Source organism: Schistocerca piceifrons, chromosome 3, assembly GCF_021461385.2.
Source record: "Schistocerca piceifrons isolate TAMUIC-IGC-003096 chromosome 3, iqSchPice1.1, whole genome shotgun sequence".
Taxonomy (NCBI): domain Eukaryota; kingdom Metazoa; phylum Arthropoda; class Insecta; order Orthoptera; family Acrididae; genus Schistocerca; species Schistocerca piceifrons.
The window spans coordinates 522419397-522440295 of NC_060140.1; the positions used below are offsets into that span (position 1 = coordinate 522419397).

A 20899-nucleotide genomic window follows, 5' to 3' on the forward strand; every position below is an offset into this window, starting at 1 on the left:
AAACTCAAAAAAATACCTTCAATCACATTTGCAATGCCTCGGAATTTTTATCACATGGTAGCTTCTTATCCCATTAGTGTGTGTTGTGTTGCTGCCTATCTATGAGTAAGATGACGAGAAGACATAAAAACCATAAACGCTGTACACACACACACATACACACACACACACACACACACACACACACACACACACACACACACACACACACACACAGAAAAACGTTTTCTCTTTGTGCTACGAACAATGAACATACAAACTATAACAAGCAAGAAATTCTTGCATAATTTATTTACTTTGTTGGGTACATACGAAAAGCAGGTCGCATTGTGTAGCTTCTAAGCATCTGTGCATTCCGACCAATACGCTTCTCCCCTTTCTTTCGCAGGAGATAGCCCTGTACGGTGAGTTCGGCATAAAGGAGACGCTGACATACTTCGGATGGCTCGCAGGCATGTCAGCCAAGGAGGTCAATGCCAAGTTCGATTTCTTAATCGAACTACTGAAGTTGCCCAACACCAGCAGGTTCGTCAAGGAACTGAGGTAAGTCGTACTCAAATTCAGCCTTTCATTGCCACTGTCAAATCACAGGAACAGTCATAAGAAAGTGAGCTCACCGGACAAAAAGTTAGTCACCCAGTGCCTAGCGCACAGATGAATCGTAAAACATTTACAGATGGCGCAGCGATTGAGTCTCATGCTCTACAGCGCACGTACTGCCTCTACGTGAGCATAAGACACTAGCGACCATTGAGACATTTCCTATATGATTCAAGCGGACATTGTACGTAAATATGGGTAAGGTAAGGACGTAACGAATTGGCAAAAAGGGGAATCGTCTTTGGCCGTACCCATGGCCATACGATGTGTGAATTTGATGGATTTTTTGGTGTTTCGCGGCGGACTGTTCGCACAAGTGGCAATGAAACACTGGTTCAGAATTGTGGTCGGGAAAAGATCCTGACTGATAGGGACCCGGGACGCGTTTCATGGCTTGGGAATCAAAATCTTTGCTGCAGGCAGTGAATAAAGGTACATCCTCCCCTATTAGCGAGAGAACATTGCGACGGTAATTACATGTTAATAACATCTGGAGTCGGTCACCTAGCAACAGGCCATTGTTCACACAGGCACATAAAGCTGCATGTTTTCAGTGGGCTAGAAATCATCGTCCGTGGGCAGTAGCTGACTGCGGAACGTAATGTGGTCTGACGAATCACGTTTTTGTATTTACTCAAATGGTGCTTTTCGTCGAATGCACCGAAGGCCAAATGAACCATTTCATCCCGAATGTGTGCAAGGTTACGTGTAAGCCGGAAGTGGTTATTTGATGTTTCAGTGTGGTTCTCTTATCGTGAATTGGGCCTGATCACTGAGGTGACCACCAACATGAACCAACATTCTGAATGGTCGGGTGTTGTCCTTCAGTCAACATCTGAATGATGATTATGCTGTTGATATCCCTGTTTTTCAGTACAACAGCTAAGTTCATCGGACTGGAAGAATATGTGACTGGTTTTCTGAACACTCCCCCACCTCTTTACATCTACATTGGCTGGAAAATCACCTGACTTAAATCATATCTATGGGACACGTTGGAACAGCAGGTAAAATGCCGCCATCATCATACCCGCAATTTGGTGGAATTACACGATAAAATCCTCAGTGATTGACTTAACCTGGTTGCGGCATACCTTCACAACCGTGTGGACTCAGTCCCTAACCAAATCCAGGGGTTATCAAGTCCAGGGGCGGAATTACACGGTATTAAATGATGCTTGTAATGACTTCTCTAGAGCTAATTTTTTTGTCCTGTGAGCTTATCATCAATTGAATTACAGACTGAACAGTGTAGCAGTTTACTTTGTTTGCAAGAACACCTAATTACGCATTGCCCATTGACTTATTTATACCCCCAACCTTTTCCTACGACTCCTCTCCCCCAAGCGCTAGTGTTTGTATACTTCCTATCGATGTACGGCAATTACTGTATTCGCGGATCATATAGCCATAGGATAGCGATTTATTGCAGGTATTGTTCCTTCTACTACACCATAAAATTCTACAGATATCTACTCTTTGCTAAAAGTTTCCAGAAGTTCTATATAGTTTTATTCGTTCTATTTGACTACACATAGAGTGCCATCCATCGGCCTAGAGATTCCAATGACTATAGATCCGACACTAATAGCACCCTTTTCTACAGCTTTCTACATGTCACCCCTTTGCGCCCCTCCGACTCTGCCCCTACAGGTGATAGAGTTGCTTACTTCTATCAAAATTTTTCCATTTAGTCAGTCATGTGTATACCAATTTTAGCTGAAATTCCTTCAAGAATTACAAAGTTCCAATCTTCACCCCCGCTGCTATGGGGGTCTTACATTAATGCATTTTTCCCCAGATAATGTGTTACATGTGCACCATGTTAATACAATTTCTCCAAGAATTTCAGAGTTTTTCTGGAATATATGCACTACCAACGTATCTTCGATGATTGTGCATGGTGATACGTTTGTTTTGTAAGTGACTGAATTGGAAAACGGTACTAAAGAATCGATAAGAAAGGATCTCTACTTTAGGAGATGATAAAGTAAACTTAAATTTGTGGTCGTATGCTTAGATACGATCGTTACGTGGAATAGAGAATTGATATGAAGAAGTTAGAATTAAGGTAAAACAGGAGACAAAAAGTGCTAGTCGATAGCAGAAGTGTTATAGGACTCCAAACATCGTCCCCAAAATATCTAAGAGAATATTATGACTGCGACAGTGAGGTATTGCCTTTAGAAGAAAAAGACTATTAATAATGTTTGAGAATATCGATACGCGTGTGTTCTCAAATTCAAGCAATCACAGCAATATAAACATTTCTACGAAAGTATCTTGTTTCCGTAAGTAAGAAAAAGCTCAATAGAAAAAGCGTTTCAGTGTGTAAAACAGTCAATACCACAAGCATTCAATCGATCTGAGACACTCCTACCTCTTCCATGCAACCAAGAAAATGATTAACTCTCTTAAAAGTAAAAATCATCTTACGGTTGATAACGTTTTAAGTAAGGTATATATATGTTGTATTCAGCCATATATGTAATGCATCGCTGTCACAAGATATTGTTCATATTGTGTCATTGCCAAATCGCCCTTTAAGGAAGGCATTAGGACAAATATTAATAAATGACAGATATTAATAAGTGTCGACCCTTTTCACTATTATTTACTTTCTCAAACGTTTTGTAATAGGCAGTGTTGTAAGTAGCAGTTGATCATTTCTACAAATTTTGAGGTTCTGGGTTAATCACAATTTAAGTTTTAGTAGGGTATCTCCACTGAACGTGCCAAGTACTATTTAATATATTACGACAAAAAAATCAGTTACTAGGAATTTTTCTGACCTGAGTAATTCATTCGAATGTAAAAATCATAACATTCCTTTCGAAAATCTTAAAGTTTATGGCCTTTGGATAAACTTCATATTTAACTGGTAGGAAGCAAAAGATCATGTTGATAGCTCATGCAGTTTTTGTGGTGAATCTTCTGAGTGGGGACAAGTTACTTCTGCTGCTCCACAGCCTTCGAAATTGGAACCGTTCCCGTCCTTGTTATAAGTAAATGACCTTTCATTCTAATATTGACAAAGAACACGTAGTTATTTTCGTTGCTGATGCAAGTCTTATAAACCCAGTACAAACGCTAAAATATATGGTACAAGGCATGAAAGAGTTAGAAAAATCATTGACTAGTTCTCAGTATATATCAGTTTATATATTTAAAATAATGTCAAATAATATAGATAAAAAAACAGATCTTTCAGTTATGTACAAGGCGAGATATATCGTCATCAGTACGAATAGAGGTCAGGAGAAAGTAATTTGTGAAATGTTTATTGTATGATTGGTTTCTCTTCTGGGTAATATGCTGGATGCGTTGAAGTGAACATATGCAGTCAGAGCAGATAAAATTCATAGTTACAAAACCTCTCATCCGATCCAGTGTCCTGAAAGTAGCACAGGGCTCTGCAACTGAATCCGTCCAGTAAGCGAATCTAGAGTATAGAACGCTGGTCCAAAATGTTACAAGACTAATTTTATTGCTGGCGTAGAAGTGACGTCAGCGCAGTAACTGCTGTGGCTGCTTGAACTAACAACAGTAAACGATGGACACGCCATTCGACCAGTCAGCTTTGAGCAGATAATATTATGTAGTGGATGTCGGCCACAGTGTGTCAATGTTCTTTTATCACAAATCACAGTGCAACAGCGTCTCTAAACCAAGTGTTCAACACATTCTCCAGAATATTTCGAAGAAAAGTGTGCGCAAAATCTGTCCCGTAGTCCTTGGTTCACAAGTAAAAGCCGGCCGAAGTGGCCGTGCGGTTAAAGGCGCTGCAGTCTGGAACCGCAAGACCGCTACGGTCGCAGGTTCGAATCCTGCCTCGGGCATGGATGTTTGTGATGTCCTTAGGTTAGTTAGGTTTAACTAGTTCTAAGTTCTAGGGGACTAATGACCTCAGAAGTTGAGTCCCATAGTGCTCAGAGCCATTTGAACCACAAGTAAAAACGACGCGTGTTCGCCTGCTGCAACTTCATTGAAGTGCAAAACATGGACACTTCTTTTCCAAAAATAATCATCACTGCGACGAGACTTGGTATTATCAATAGGAACGTACCACGAATCTGCAAAGTGCAGAAATTCACGTGAAGGGGCAGCGCTTAGGCGACATGGCCAACATCAAAGCTGATTGATGCGCTAGTTGAACAACGTCCCAAAGAAGGACTTCTGTGACAGTGTGAATGTTCTGTACACTGTACTCAGGTGGGGAGGGACTATGTAGAATACCTGAAGCGTTAAAACCACCATCTTAACTTTTGTCCACTTTTTAGTAATTGACGGGCTAAGATGAGATTAAGTATCCAATTGACGCCGCCGCTGTGGGGTCATCGTTAAGCCACGAGCACGGTGAAGCGGAGGTGCAGCTAGGCCTATGACTACAACATTTGTCGTTGGTGTGTTGCAGCGGCGGCCAGCAGCGGCGCGTGTCCCTTGCGGCGGCGCTGGTTCACGACCCTGAGCTGCTCATCCTGGACGAGCCCACCGTCGGCGTGGACCCCGTCCTCAGGCAGAGGTGAGACTACCAGACTTCAGGCTCAGTTCTCATCGGCCAACACTTTGTTTTGAACCACTGAGCGGTTCGCTATACACCGTCTCCCTTCCTCAGATCTCAGAACAGGCTCACCCAACGATCACTGCCGTGGAATGTAGTGCGAATTCGCATTTTTCGTCTAAACACATACTTGCTAGATCTGTGGTCGTCAAACTCTTTTTGCTCAAGAGCCAATATTGACATTGTGGGGCGGCACCTTGGGCACAAATGTAGACTAATCTTATTATTAATTGGTAACCTACACAAATTAGTATGTTAAGAGCTCCTAATAGACTAGCTATAGGAAGTGTGCGACTAACAAGGGGAGGCCACAACGTTTGGAACGCGGATTTACTGTAAACTTCGTACACTCGTAGTAATCCATGACGACAACAAAATGTGTAAGCAGCAGCGCGTACTTCTCATGCGTTACTGAGAAAATCGCAAGATAATTTCGGTCGTCAAATATATATCTGTGCGTGGCCATTTTTACCATGAAGCGGCTGTAACCGAATGGTTGCTGGCACGGTAGCTCTGTGTGTTCGGTCAGAGCGTTAGCTACCCATTGTAATAAAAAAAAAAAAAACAAAAAAAAACTGGGCGAACGGATCAACGAACAAACTGAACGGGCGTCATCGGACGTCCGCCTGAGCAAATGCAACGAACAACATAGAACATTTTTTTTTTTTTAAGTGGTTGGCGTTCAAATCGCTGGATCGAGTTCCGTTCGTCAGTTTTTTTTTTATTTTCAACACAGTCATTTTCTTTACTATTTATATTACAATTGATATAATGGGAAAAATACGTGTGTAATCGGACGAACTTTTATTAAATTTACAATGTTATTTGGCAGTCTACTAATTTTTATTATCACAAATAATATAATATTCATAACAATCGACTAGTAAACGATCGAACCCATAAAGTGATACTGAAAATGTATGCTTGTCCGTGTCTTCAAAACTGTTCGTATTTAATCGAAAGAGAACGACAAATTGCTTCTCGGAAGACGCTATTAAAATACACTCGATACTGCATAACCAATTATCAGCGTCGATTTTTAAGGAAATACTGCGTTATGCATGGTTTGCTTCCAAATTATCATCTGAAAGAGAGGTTTGTGAAAATGTTATCGAGGTTTGGTTTTCCACGAAAACGTCAAAAGACCTTGCGTAGGCGGAAACATAGTATTTATTCAATGCAGCTGGTGCCGTTTAACTTTATGTTTTCAACGTTTTTACGAAAAATACCATCCTGCAACTTGTACTCGTAATGTCGAAAGCGACGATTAATTGTACATCTTTCGAAAGCCGTCTGTGCCGGTCAAAACTTGGAGGTAACAAGTCGTTTCGGGCTCCTTGCAGGTATAGGGGATTTCTCAAATCACGGACAAGCATACATTTTCAGTATCACTTTATGCGTCTGGTCGTTTACTAGTCGATAGTTATGAATATTACATTATTTGTGATGATAAAAATTAGTAGACTGCCAAATAACATTGTAAATTTAATAAAAGTTCATCCAATTACACGTATTTTCCCCATTGTATCAATTGTAATATAAATAGTAAAGATAATGACTGTGTTGAAAATAAAATAAATAGACGAACGGGACTCGATCCAGTGATTACGGGGCTTGAACGCTAACCACTTTTTCCCCCCCGATATAGTTCGTTGTGTTTTAGTCTTGGCGGACGTCACAAGACATACGTTCAAGTTGATCGTTGATTCCTTCACTCAGTTTTTTTGTAATTATTATTATAGAGAGCACGCAGCCCTCTGAACGAAGACGCTGAGCTACCCTCCACTCGGCTGCTTCCGCTTCATGGTAAAAATGGCCACGCACAGGTATATATTTGACGACCGAAATTATCTTGCGATTTTCTCAATAACGCTTGAGAAGTACGCGCTACTGCTTACACATTTTGTTGTCCTCATGGAGTACTACGTTCCGAACGTCGTGGCCTCCCCTTGTAAGTTGGCCACCGGCGCCCAAGTGCTGATCCTTTAAAGTCGGCACCATTTGGGATACTTCGAGTGGACTGTCATCTGTTTCAAATTGCTGCCATCCTCAGTGGCCCCAAAGTTGTGACGCTATAATTGCCCGACAAGTGTTGTGATGGCTGTGTAAGCGGATGACGATTTTCTTTTTTTGAGTCATCAGTCTTCTGACTGGTTTTATGTGGGCTGCCACGAAGTCCTTTCCTGTGACAACTCTACACTTCATAGTAGCACTCGCAACCTACGTCCTCAATTATTTGCTCTAGTAGTATGGAAGTCACTCCCCGACGCCGTAGCAGATGATCCATCATCCTGTCCCTTCACCTTGTCAATGTTTTCCAAATATTCCTTTCTTCTCCGATTCTGCACAGAACCTCCCCATTCCTTACCTTATCAGCCCACCTAATTTTCAACATTAGTCTGCAGCACCACATCTCAAATGCTTCGATTCTCTTCTGTTCCGGTTTTCCCAGAATCCATGTTTCATTACCACACAATACTGTGCTCCAAACGTACATTCTCAGAAATTTCTTCCACGAATTAAGGCCTTTGTTTGATACTAGCAGACTTCTCTTGGGCAGGAATACCCATTCTGTCAGTGCTAGTCTGCTTTTTATGTCATCCTTGCTCCTTCCATCATTGGCTATTTTGCTGCCTAGGTAGTAGAACTCCTTAACTTCTCCTACTTCATGACCATCAGTCCTGATGTTAAGTTTCTCGATGTTCTCATTTCTGCTACTTCTCATTATTTTCGTCTGTCTTCGATTTACTCTCAGTCCATATTCTTTACTCACTGGACTGTTCATTCCATTTAGCAGATCACGTAATTCTTCTTCACTTTCACTGAGGATAGCAATGTCATCAGCGAATCTTCACCTTGAATTTTAATTCCGCTCCCGAAGCTTTCTTTTATTTCCATCATTGTTTCTTCGATGTACAAATTGAACAGTAGGAGCAAAAGACTATGCCCTTGTCGTATACCCTTTTTAATCCTCGCACTTCGTTCTTGGTCGTCCACTCTTATGATTCCCTCTTGGCTCTGTGCATATTGTACATTACCCGTCTCTCCCTATAGCTTTACCCACTATTAATTAATAACAATAATTGTACTTATATTTAAATGGATTAACCATATGACACACAATCACAAATGTTTACTAAATATTTTGAATGTCATTTATCTTCTACTCACTGTGTTATATTACAACGTCAATTTAATTTCGTATTCATTGCTACAAATATGTACCGCATCTCAAGATGTGCATTCTTCACAAATCCCTATTACTTCCGCCTGGAATATATACCATAGCAGCTGATCGGTAAGAGTCGCGCACTGTCTCTGTAACTACTTTTGTTAGGTACTGAGCTGGAAAATTACACTCTTAGGGAGATCTTAACGTTAACTGGCGTTTTCGAATTCGGATGTTAGCTGAGAGATGCATGTTACTATAAAACACGACTGAGAACCGCGCGCCGCACGAATGCGTGATTCGCCACAGTTTGACTACCATTGCGCTAGGTGAATGTCCAGTTTAGTTCCAGTAGAGACTATTGGATAAAAGCGGTCGTCAGCCGGATGACTGGTTTGCATACCGCATCGTCGTACTAGGGAGGTGAAGTGCCCGACCAGAGAATCAGTTCATCGACCAATCAGTTAAACGAAGATGTACAGTGTTTCCAGGATGTCTCAGTACTCTAACAAGGAAGCGTCACAATCTTGATCTCATGAAAACAGTAAATTATCAGCCCAAGAAACCCGGTCCCGCGAGAAAATTTTGGCTGTAATTCTGATAGTACGCAATTACGACCTTCTGAAAGTACAGTTTTGAAACTTCCGCGCTCACCGGTTGTTTGTCATCGCTACGCCCCACGGCAGCCGCGTAATGCCCGAGTGCGAAGTACAGGGTGACGCAGAAATCCGGTTAACATTTGAAAATTCGTTACTTCATGGCACAATGTCGGTAGAGATGCTTCAAATAACATGTGGTTTTATTGAAACCAAAAATAGTGCATATAATGACCAACAGATGGTGCTTCATATGATACAAAAGCAATAATTTGCAAACGCAATATTCTTTATAACAAATGCTCAACATGACAGCTGTCATTCATCAATACTTCCAGTCGAGGGACAGTGTTGTCAAGAGCACTGTCTAGCATATTAGTAGGTACAGTGAGAAACTACCATCGGATGTTGTCTTTTAGCATTCCTAATGAGGTCGGACCATCGCGTTAGACTTCTGGTAACCCTACAACCACTACTCACATGGGTGGAGGTCTGGAGATATGGGAGACCAGGGGCGCTAAAACATTTCGATTTGTCTGTGCAGAGTAGATTCGCAACGACTTTCTGCGCAACAGGTCTACCTACTTTACACAGCATTTACGTGTTCCGACCGTTGGTACAGTTTTTCTCAGTCTTGAATTCATCGGGCAACAATATAGAGGTTATGGCCAAACTGAGTAAATTTGTTTATAACGCAATTATGCTGTCTTGCTGAGAAAAGAAAGAGGCCACAACTTATAAGGCGGACGAAGGACTGGCTTCTAAGCCGTGTGTCACTCTCAAACGTTAATCTTTTAAAGGAGCTAAAATTTGAAAAAGCTGATTGGTTCAACTCTTTAAGAATGGACGAAGAAACATTTTTATTGCATTTGAAACATGTCGCACCATACGTACAGACACATGATAGCGTAATGAGAAAATCAGTACGTGCTTACGAGAGACTTTTAGTCTCACTGAGGCTTCTAGCTGTTGGCAGCAGCTATGCTAATCTTAAATTTTCTGCTATGATGTTATCATCATCATTAAGTCACATCATTCCAGAAACATGTGGTGCTTTATATGCAGTATTAAGGCAACAATATTTGAAGGCGAGAACGGAAGTTAAATCACAACTCCTTATTTTTTTATTTTAATATTTTTAATTTGATTAAGTTTCTTATTCTTGTACAGTCACACATTTATTAAACAAATTTGTTTACAAATTCATAACATGGAATGTAGGCGTATTAAAATGTGAGACATATATTACATAGTCTCATTTGGATCGAATGTTTCGAAATGCGGTACAGAACTCCCATGTCCGGGATTTTTACTGTTTCTGTAAAGATTTTGCAATTGTGCCTCATTGAAAACTTCGCTGATACGCATTTCGGCGAAGACTTTGCATTGGTTCCGGTTGTCCAACCTTATCAGCATACACTGTCGCCATAGCATCTGCAACATCTCCAGTGTATTTAATTTGTTGCACACTATCGACAGAGGGTTTTTTTACTTTTTGTTTTTACACATACATTTTGGTGTATGTGTATTTATGGCCAACAATGACGATTGTCCATTATCCTAAACACTATCTGCTGACAGAAACTCTCAGTTCGTCAGGCTCGTTAACTGTTTAGTAGTTTAGGTGATGAACATCTTCCATATGCTGCGATAGAGAGTCTATTTTTATATCAACTGAAACAATGCGAAATACAAAATTTGTCAACATTATTTTTTTTAAAAAATTATATGCGGTTTCAAGGAATAAGTGTGGTAGTAGGAAACATACTGTATTCTATTAGGATTTCTGGGTGTCAACTAAAAACTATGTCTCTATTTTGATTTTTAGTTTACAAACTCTTAGGATGACTGGAGACACATCGCTAATGAGTTCGAAGTAAAATGAAATTTCCCACATGCTCTGGTGGCCATAGATGGAAAGGATGTCTCGATTTTTCCTCCAGCAAATAGCGGATCATTCTTTTATATCTACAAAGGATATGACAGCTTAGTTTTGTTGGCTGTAGTTAACGCTAACTACGAAGTGATAATGGTTGATTTTGGAGTCAGTGGTCGTATTTCTGACGGAAGTGTTTTGGAATGTACGGAGCTCTACAGAAGGCTAAAGAATGATATTCTGACAATTCCCAAACCTGAAACTAGTGACGATCTACCGTTTGTTTTCATCGGAGATAAGGCGGTTTCGTTGCAAACGAATTTTATAAAAGCTTTCATCCAGAACAATGTAACAGAAGACAGGCACGTTTTCAACTACTATTTATCAAAGACTCGCGGAGTTGTGGAAAACGCATTTGGGATTTTATCTGCAAGATTTAAGATTTTCCTTTACTTCTGCATACACCAGAAGATCTGGAAGAATTTATATCCCAGGATACAAGTCGGCTAATGGGATTACAGATACGGCACACTGTTCATTAGAACCTAAGTCAGTTCGAGAAAAATTCGTTGAATATTTCGCAGCCAAAAACACTACAGAATGATTTAAGTACTGACAATACCTTTTATCTGTATAACTGTTTATATGTATGCAAATACGTCACATTGACTAAAATGAGTATACTTATTTCCATTTTCAAATGGTTCAGATGGCTCTGAGCACTATGGGACTTAACTTCTGAGGTCATCAGTCCCCTAGAACTTAGAACTACTTAAACCTAACTAACCTAAGGACATCACACACATCCATGCCCGAGGCAGGATTCGAACCTGCGACCGTAGCGTATTTCCATTTCCTATACAGATCGCAATGATCAGTAAAGTTCTATAAATTCTGTTACAAACACTCTGGAATAAATCCGCGAGCTTGAGAATCTCTAGTAACATCACTCATACTGAATTCTGTTTATCACAATACCGACCCAACAAGGACGCACAATGAACTGAGCGATTAGTCTGAGATAGCATTTAACGCTCAGTCTTGTCTGTGTGTCGTCTGCGTGAATTCAAATCCTGCCAGACTTTGCGTAGGGCGGACCCGACCAACAGCGCAGACAAATTTACAGGCAGCGACTTGTCTGCGCAAACAGTCTGTACAGATAGATCTGAGTACATGTCGGAGCGGCTGAAGGGGACCTTAAGCATGATAGCAGTAGCGGCTCAGCACGCGATCTTCATCAAACGAAGTGCGCAAGATATCATTCACACGCGTATCAATATGGAGTGGAGCGCCATCCAGCATAAAAGTCGTACCTTCAGGCAGGTATTTATCCGCCAGGCTAGGGACGACGCGATTCTGTAACATATCGGCGTACCTCTCACCTGTCACGCTGACAGTTTGAAAATCAGCATTTCTTCGAAGAAGAAGCGTCCGTTCCACACCACACCGTGACTTTCCTGTCATGCAGTGGGGATTCCACGACAGTTCGAGGAGTTTCGGTAGCCCAAATTCTGCGGTTGAGGATGCTGACGGACCCTCGGAGTGTGAAATGTTGGTCCACAACACGTTAGACAACCAATTTTTTGAAATGTCCATACGACAAATTCTCTCCACGTCACAAAACCGGTGGCTAACAGTTCATGACGACGCTGGATTTTGTACCGATTGGAGGGTACGTTGTCGAGCGCCATCTGTTGGCCAGTTTTTACACTCGTTTTCGTTTTCAATATAATCTCGTGTCCTTTCAGGCAATGTGGCGATTTTTTTTTACCTCTCTACTTACATTATACCGTGAAATGGTGCATTTTCAAATGTTAACGAACTTTTGAGACGCTATGTTTACACAGTGCTGAAAGTAATAAGTCTCTCAGTAGACACTAGTAATGTTCTTCGTTCACTGTGATAAGGTACCGCACTCGGGTTCTAACCTGTAGCTGGTGCCAGAGATTTCTCTACTTTGAACGTTTTTATGTTATGATTCCCAAATGCCGTGTAAATGAATGAAACGAAATTGGTGTGCCATTAAAAAGTGGGATAGCGCTATTTAACTATTAACATCTGTGTTCTGTGTTTTTTATGCTGGCGCTGTTAAAGTGAAATACATTTGCAGGAGATGCGCTACTTTTCAGCGCGCTTGGCAGTATTAAATTATAAATCGAAACTCATTAACTTCATATGATAATAATTCTTCAGTTTTGAAATTTGATACTACAGGAGAATGCTGAAGATTAGATTAGATCGAATAACTTATAAGGAGGTAGTGAATCGAACTGAGGAGAAAAAACCTTATGGCATAGCATTATCAAAAGAGGGATCGGGTGGTACGACACATCCTGAGGAATCAAGGGATTATCAATTTGGTACTGGACGGAAGTGTGGCGGGGAAAAATTGTAGAGGAAGAACTAGGCATGAGTGTAGTAAGCGGGTCCAAAATAGATAAAATTTTCTGCTTCCCAGATGAACTTTTGGAACAGATCTGCCGATCTAAATATGTGGTATGTATCCCCATTACATAACCTCTCCACTTCCTTCTGAATATCGCCCAGATGTGTTTTAAGACTATTGAAACCTTTTGCAACAATATTTTGTAACTGTGGCATCCATTAGAGACCGATTAGACATCTCTCAACTGCACATAATGAGCAACTGTACTCCCTCTTTCTAAATGTTGGCTGCAGATTCTATCAGTATTGATGTTCATGCACATTGTTCTCGTAGTGAATGCAGACAAATTGAGGTTGCAAGTGCTGTTGGATTCTTCTTTGAATGGCACCAAACACAAACGCATGCTTGCCACAATTTATCAGTGATAGTGACATTGTTTAACTACTGTTTCAGCATTTGGGATCACCTGGTGAGCATCACCAAAGAAGGCAACAGGACAGTCATCATCACCACTCACTACATCGACGAGACGCGTCAAGCCGGCATGGTGAGTCTGGTAACCTATTGCTGCCAACAACTGAAATCTACAGCGTTATCATCCTGCAATGTAGGATACCTAGCCTTCAGGCTTGCTTAAGAACGAATTGGTGTCATGTAGTTAAGAATGACAATTAGTAAACATAAAATTGAATGGAGCAATCATTGTGAAATTTGGCTGATGGTTGGAAGAATCTCTGTTTATATCAGAACTAGCTAGATGCAAATGCACAGGTCAAGTAGGGTTTGCTTTCTGCCTGTGAAAATTAGTAGTTTTATGTGCTTCTGGGACCAGTGTTTGAGGGTCAACAACCAACCTTTCCTGTTGGATTTTGTGTAGGCAAAAAACATGGAACACTCCAATATTGTTTCATGTACAAAATATATACAACAGATACATAAATTTCTTAATGTCACTTGACATAATATATAAACTAAAATCACTTTAAATTCACCAGGTTCTTTAAGTTAACAGCGTATCTCCCCTTTATTAACTTCAGGAAAGCTGAAGACCTGTGTTCCGTAAATTTTGAAACATTGCACTATTGCCAAGACTAGGACTGAGGCATCCCCTGGAGTAGATGAGGGATTTCGACTCATCTAATATTTTCATTTTTCTTTTTATATGTTTATTTATATGTGTGGAATAATAAAGCGAGGCAGCAAAGAGGACTACTTAAAAAAATATAATTTTATGTCATTCACGAAACGAAGATCATCAACTGTAAAGTGTGATTGTTAACGGGAGAAAGCATCAGAAAAAGTGTACTGAAGAGTCAGTGGTATAGAAGCCAGGCAGACAAAGGCAATCTTTTCTTGTATATCCATCTTCTGGTGAATATTGGGACAACAGCTGTTTTTTGTACTTTATCTCACATGAAATAATGAGAACAGCTGTATTTACTGGTTTCATTCATATGCAACCTGTATTTGTGTTACAACATACCCTCCTCATACTCCTTTACTGCTCTGTGTGATCACATTAGCGTTGGGAATTATCACAATACTTTTAGTTGCAGGTCCGCAGGTCCAAAAAATTTCAGCATACACAAAATTTCTTATCGTCTGTGGTGCATGTGGTGGCAGTGCCCTGTAACAAGTCGTGTTGTTGGTTGGTCATATCCCAGGATGTGATAAGTAGTGTAACAAATCAAACACGATCTTCCAAAATGGCTGAGGTACTAACGTGTGAGTTCAGTTTTGTGAGATTCATACAAAATTTGTTATGTAGTGCTTGGTGTCAGGTGTCGTTCGATTTTGAGATTCACAGTTGTATCATGAGGAGGTCTCAAGACATCAAGCTGGCATTGATCTGTGAAAGATAATCAGTGACAGTGTCCACATCTTTCATGTGGTGCACATTGCTCATACAACTGTGTGATGTAATCCAGGTGGTGGAAACATCTGGAACAGAAGTCTTTTAATGGGTTATGGATTGAGTCTGTTAGTGGTCAGTGATATGCATAGATGACAAAGTGGTCTACCTACCATGTCATCCTTAAACTGAAGAATTGCCTTATAGACCTCAAGGAGTTTGCACTCATAGGTAGAGTGTTTGCTGTACAGCCACCACTTCCTGTTTCAGGACTGTAGCAATCATGAAATCACTTGCATCCACCACTGTAGTTAACTGTGTATGGGAAGTGAGTGTACCATGGTTGTCACCTAGATAGTCTCTGGGCTGGGTGAAGGCTTCCTGCAGGTTAGTGGTCCACTTCAGTTTCTGTTTACTGTTGATATTTTTCCCTTTTAGGACCTCTATGAGCAGGGTCTGAATAGTGGCTGCCTGCAGGAGGTGGCGCCAGTAGAAGTTGAGCATTGCTAGAAATTGACATTATTCCTGGTAGTCTTGTAGGGGTAGTAGTTGCGGAATGAGATCCATTTGTTGTGGTGTAGGGCAAATACCCACAATATTGACAGTAAGGCAGAAAAAGTTGTTGGAGTTAGCATTTTTCATCGTTAATTATGATGCCATTTGCTGTAAGTACACTTGTTTGAGACAAGAGTCATGCATGTCATTATCCCAGGAAAAACGGAAGTCATCAACTTCCGGAAAACATTAAGAACCCCTATATTTCTCAGAACGCAAAGGGACATCAGATTTTTTCAAAGGGAATGAATGACATGCTACTGGTATAGATAAAGGAACAATATTTATTTAAAGAAAATACATTGCCTAGTAATAATAGCGTAGAGCACTCAAGTGCAGTAAGAGAACCACACAATACAAGAATAAACAAATATTGCTGCCTGGCAGATGCAAATTCACAAAGAGAGAAATACAGTGACTTTGAGGAAAAGAACTAATGACACATACATTCAGAGAATCAGATCCTAGAATAAGAGTTCAGGGCAAGGTACGTATAAGTAGGAACAGTGCAAGAAGGCTAAGTAAGCCCAACTGGGTTGTTGCTTTGATTAAACTGTTAATCCTTTTCCGATGGTGATATTCTCTGTTGTCAATCTTAAGCAATGCCCCTAGCTGGCATGGCATCTGTGGGAGTTTGGCACTGCACTCTGAGTCCATCTTGCAGATGTCTGTCCTACATTTCTCGTACTGTAGGAGTCACTAGTGCAGGGCTGTATAGACTTCCTAGTACTGCAGGTGTACTCCTCATTATGACTTTGCAAGGGCAAAAAGAAAAGAAGAAGACTACATACACTCCTGGAAATGGAAAAAAGAACACATTGACACCGGTGTGTCAGACCCACCACACTTGCTCTGGACACTGCGAGAGGGCTGTACAAGCAATGATCACACGCACGGCACAGCGGACACACCAGGAACCGCGGTGTTGGCCGTCGAATGGCGCTAGCTGCGCAGCATTTGTGCACCGCCGCCGTCAGTGTCAGCCAGTTTGCCGTGGCATACGGAGCTCCATCGCAGTCTTTAACACTGGTAGCATGCCGCGACAGCGTGGACGTGAACCGTATGTGCAGTTGACGGACTTTGAACGAGGGCGTATAGTGGGCATGCGGGAGGCCGGGTGGACGTACCGTCTCCATGAAGCTGGGCTACGGTCCCGCACACCGTTAGGCCATCTTCCGCTCACGCCCCAACATCGTGCAGCCCGCCTCCAGTGGTGTCGCGACAGGCGTGAATGGAGGGACGAATGGAGACGTGTCGTCTTCAGCGATGAGAGTCGCCTCTGCCTTGGTGCCAATGATGGTCGTATGCGTGTTTGGCGCCGTGCAGGTGAGCGCCACAATCAGGACTGCATATGACCGAGGCACACAGGGCCAACACCCGGCATCATGGTGTGGGGAGCGATCTCCTACACTGGCCGTACACCACTGGTGATCGTCGAGGGGACACTGAATAGTGCACGGTACATCCAAAACGTCATCGAACCCATCATTCTACCATTCCTAGGCCGGCAAGGGAACTTGCTGTTCCAACAGGACAATGCACGTCTGCATGTATCCCGTGCCACCCAACGTGCTCTAGAAGGTGTAAGTCACCTACCCTGGCCAGCAAGATCTCCGGATCTGTCCCCCATTGAGCATGTTTGGGACTGGATGAAGCGTCGTCTCACGCGGTCTGCACGTCCAGCACGAACGCTGGTCCAACTGAGGTGCCAGGTGGAAATGGCATGGCAAGCCGTTCCACAGGACTACATCCAGCATCTCTACGATCGTCTCCATGGGAGAATAGCAGCCTGCATTGCTGCGAAAGGTGGATATACACTGTACTAGTGCCGACATTGTGCATGCTCTGTTGCCTGTGTCTATGTGCCTGTGGTTCTGTCAGTGTGATCATGTGATGTATCTGACCCCAGGAATGTGTCAATAAAGTTTCCCCTTCCTGGGACAATGAATTCACGGTGTTCTTATTTCAATTTCCAGGAGTGTAATTAGTTCATATCAGCTTCATAAATATTCATTTTATTTGACAAGTATAATTACAGTAATGTATTTTTACAGAAACATTATCTCCTTTCCCACAGGTAGAAAAAAATTAGAATGAACATGGGGGGTTGAACCATTTTCAGAATGTGGTCTGTGCACCCTGCACTAGCAGACTGCCTAAACATCCCTCAACATCCCTCAGAGATAAGGTATTGTGGTTACCTTAAGAAGGGCTGGTTTCCTATTGTGCTCATGATGGGCAGCTGATGTTGTTCAAATGTGTGTGAAATCTTATGGGACTTAACTGCTAAGGTCATCAGTCCCTGAGCTTACACACTACTTAACCTAAATTATCCTAAGGACAAACACACACACACCCATGCCCAAGGGAGGACTCGAACCTCCGCCGGGACAAGCCGCACAGTCTATGATTGCGCCGCCATAGACCGCTCGGCTAATCTCACTTGGCTGATGTTGGAAGACATTGCTAGTGACTGCAGAACAGCAGAAGAGGCACAGCCTCACAGAACTTCTGTTATGGTGTGTGTGTGTGTGTGTGTGTGTGTGTGTGTGTGTGTTTATGCCAGTGTTGTATGGGATTAGTTCAGTACAATAACATTGACTAACATGGAGACATGCCACAATGCCAGACATAAACTATTGTGTTGAATGTGTCCACGAACACGCCGTAAAGGATGCTGCCCTGTTTGTTTCAAACCTGGCAGAAACTGCTGCTGTCAATGAATGCAGGCCCATCTCAATCATATCCCGAGTGAGCAGTTGTGAAGGGAACTGCATGCAGTGGACATTTGGGATTGGGTACCTCATTAAAAGCCATTGTTTACGTGAAACTGCGCATATTCAATAGGAAACAACAACAAAACTGGGCATAGCTGACTCAAGAAATGTAGTGAGGTCAGACAAGTCACAATTTTGTCTGTTTTCAAATGACACAAGGTGTCAAGTACACCAAAACCCCAATGAAGCTTTGAAACTACTGACTATGGAGGGTGCAGTTCAGGCTGGAAATGATTCTATTATATTTTAGGTGTGTTTTTCATAGCATGATTTGGGCCCACTCATTCAGATACCATTAGCATGGACTCAAATGTTTATTTGAACACTATCAGTGACCATTTGTCACCCAATCCTCTCCATCTTCAAGAAAACTGTGCTACGGAAATCTATGACAGACAACAGCCACATCCATAGGCCTATATATTTCTGGTTTAATTAACACTCAAGGCCCCATATCACACCTCTACTGACTCACTAAATCATCCAGTCTTAATCCCACAAGAATGGCTGGGACTATTTGGAACAGTTGAAGAAATTTAACAGTCACCATCTATGCAGTCTGGTAGTGCTATGGGATCTAATCATTAATGAGTGGCTTCATCTGGATATGGTGTACCTGGAGAAACTGTTGGACTCTCTTCACTGACTGAAAGGCCACAATATATGCGGTACCAGCATCATAAGTACCCAATCAGTTCATCTTCAATTTGAAGCCATTATCAAGGCTAAAAGTGGCGTTGTACACTGTATTACCTTAATGTCTCCTGTGAATGACTAATTTTTTGTTCAGTGTGCTTACCTAGACATGTGTGTGAGTGATACCTGCTTCCAGCAGCAGTACAACTGCTGGTAGATGAGGACTGCAGTAAGTGAGCAAGTATATATTGGCTTACATGAGAATAGAACTTCGGATCAGAAAATTGCAATCTAGTTATACAGTATTTCAAGCATTTGTTGAAACAAGAAAGAAGCTACTCTAATGACCTGTATGGAACCAGAAGGTCAAATCATATTACCTCAGTTGTTTCAGATGTTTAATAGTTATAGGAGCTTGAAGATCTACTCTGGGGGTACATATGATGCTGGTGCCGTATACATTGTGACTTTTCCAGACAGTGAAATTTCACTTTCTTGAACTAGCTCAAAACTTCCACATCATTTCCGGGAAATGTCATTTCTTGCATGCTAGACATTGGTACTACTTTCTGTACATCAGTCTGTGCCATTGATCAGCAACTGGCGGCATCCAGACTGTGTGCTTACAGCCTAATGTATAGAACATCATTAAAACCATAATAAAAGGCCTACAGATGGATTAGTGATGTAACAAAAGTTGTAACTGAAAAGCAATATATATTTTCCAGTTATCAATGCTATTTCAGTACTACTGTAGATAAGTGTCAGTTGGATGTACAGTGGTGCTGAGAGAAGAAGGTAGATTTGTCTGCCATATAGTATTCCTGGCATTGTAATATAACTGTTGGATTTTTCTTGAGACCATCATTGAAGGAAAAGAGGTTAGAGTCTTACATCCCATCAACATCAAGGTCTTTAGAAGTGGAAAACTAGTTCAACTGAACAACAGCAGCAAAAGAATTCAGGAGAGGATTTTCTTAAGTCCCTTGTCATAATTGAGCTAAATCTTACTTGGGCAGCTAGCTATACTTCTCCTTGTGAGTGTGAGTTAAACTGTCTACCCATCTTACCTACTGCACTCTTCACAAAGTGGATTACTACAGGTAGTAACTTAAAAGACTCTTGTGGTGTACTAAAATGCAATAAACATCTTGTATCAACATAACCTCTTATGAGACAGAAATCTAGTATAGTGTCTCACCTAAGTACAATATATGTGTAAGGTTATGTGAACTGTTTCCACTGTGATGAGACACTACCATTATAAGCACAGTCCTCAGGTTTTTCACCAATATGACCTATGTGATGTCAATCCAAATGACAGTTCTGACTTTTTCAGTACCTAGAATGTCGAGAACTAATTCAGCATATGTGAAACAGTTTGCCATGGTCAAAGATGAATTGGCTGTACATCTCTCCTCCATACCATATCACCTCATGATTCCAGATCTGAAATAGTGTGACAACCAATGGCATGCAGCCATGGGACCAGCACTGCTCAGACCATTTATTTAAAATAATTTTGCTATTTCACTTGTCACATACCTTTATGTATCCTATGCCTTCTGGTCATGTACTTTAATGTTCATAAGTATTACAGTAACTAGTTTATTAGAAGTTTCATTTGTTTTACCTTAGCACTGTACTTCCTACTTTGATTTTTTTTTTTTTTTTCTAGATTGGTTTGATGCGTGCTGGAAAATTCTTGGCAGAGGAATCTCCAGAAGACTTGCTTCGTAACCATGGTTGTGACTCTTTGGAAGATGTCTTCCTAAAACTGAGCAAGATACAAAACCGGGGGAAGAGAAGAAGATCAAGTTTCATGCAGGAGATCATGGCAACAGTACCTCCACCAGAAGTAAGTGACTATTTTTATACAGGTACTTTCTTT

General features: G+C 41.4%; 1 protein-coding gene across 2 annotated transcripts in view; it reads left to right on the plus strand.

Annotated features, from left to right (window-relative positions):
- Positions 1-20899, plus strand: part of LOC124788340 (ABC transporter G family member 23) — a 465453-nt gene that overhangs the window by 363648 nt on the left and 80906 nt on the right. For both annotated transcript variants that reach the window (XM_047255600.1, XM_047255598.1), the window contains 4 exons: positions 389-543; positions 5015-5122; positions 13642-13735; positions 20687-20866. In XM_047255600.1, the coding sequence (XP_047111556.1) occupies positions 389-543; positions 5015-5122; positions 13642-13735; positions 20687-20866 (537 nt within the window). The remainder of the gene's footprint in view (positions 1-388; positions 544-5014; positions 5123-13641; positions 13736-20686; positions 20867-20899) is intronic.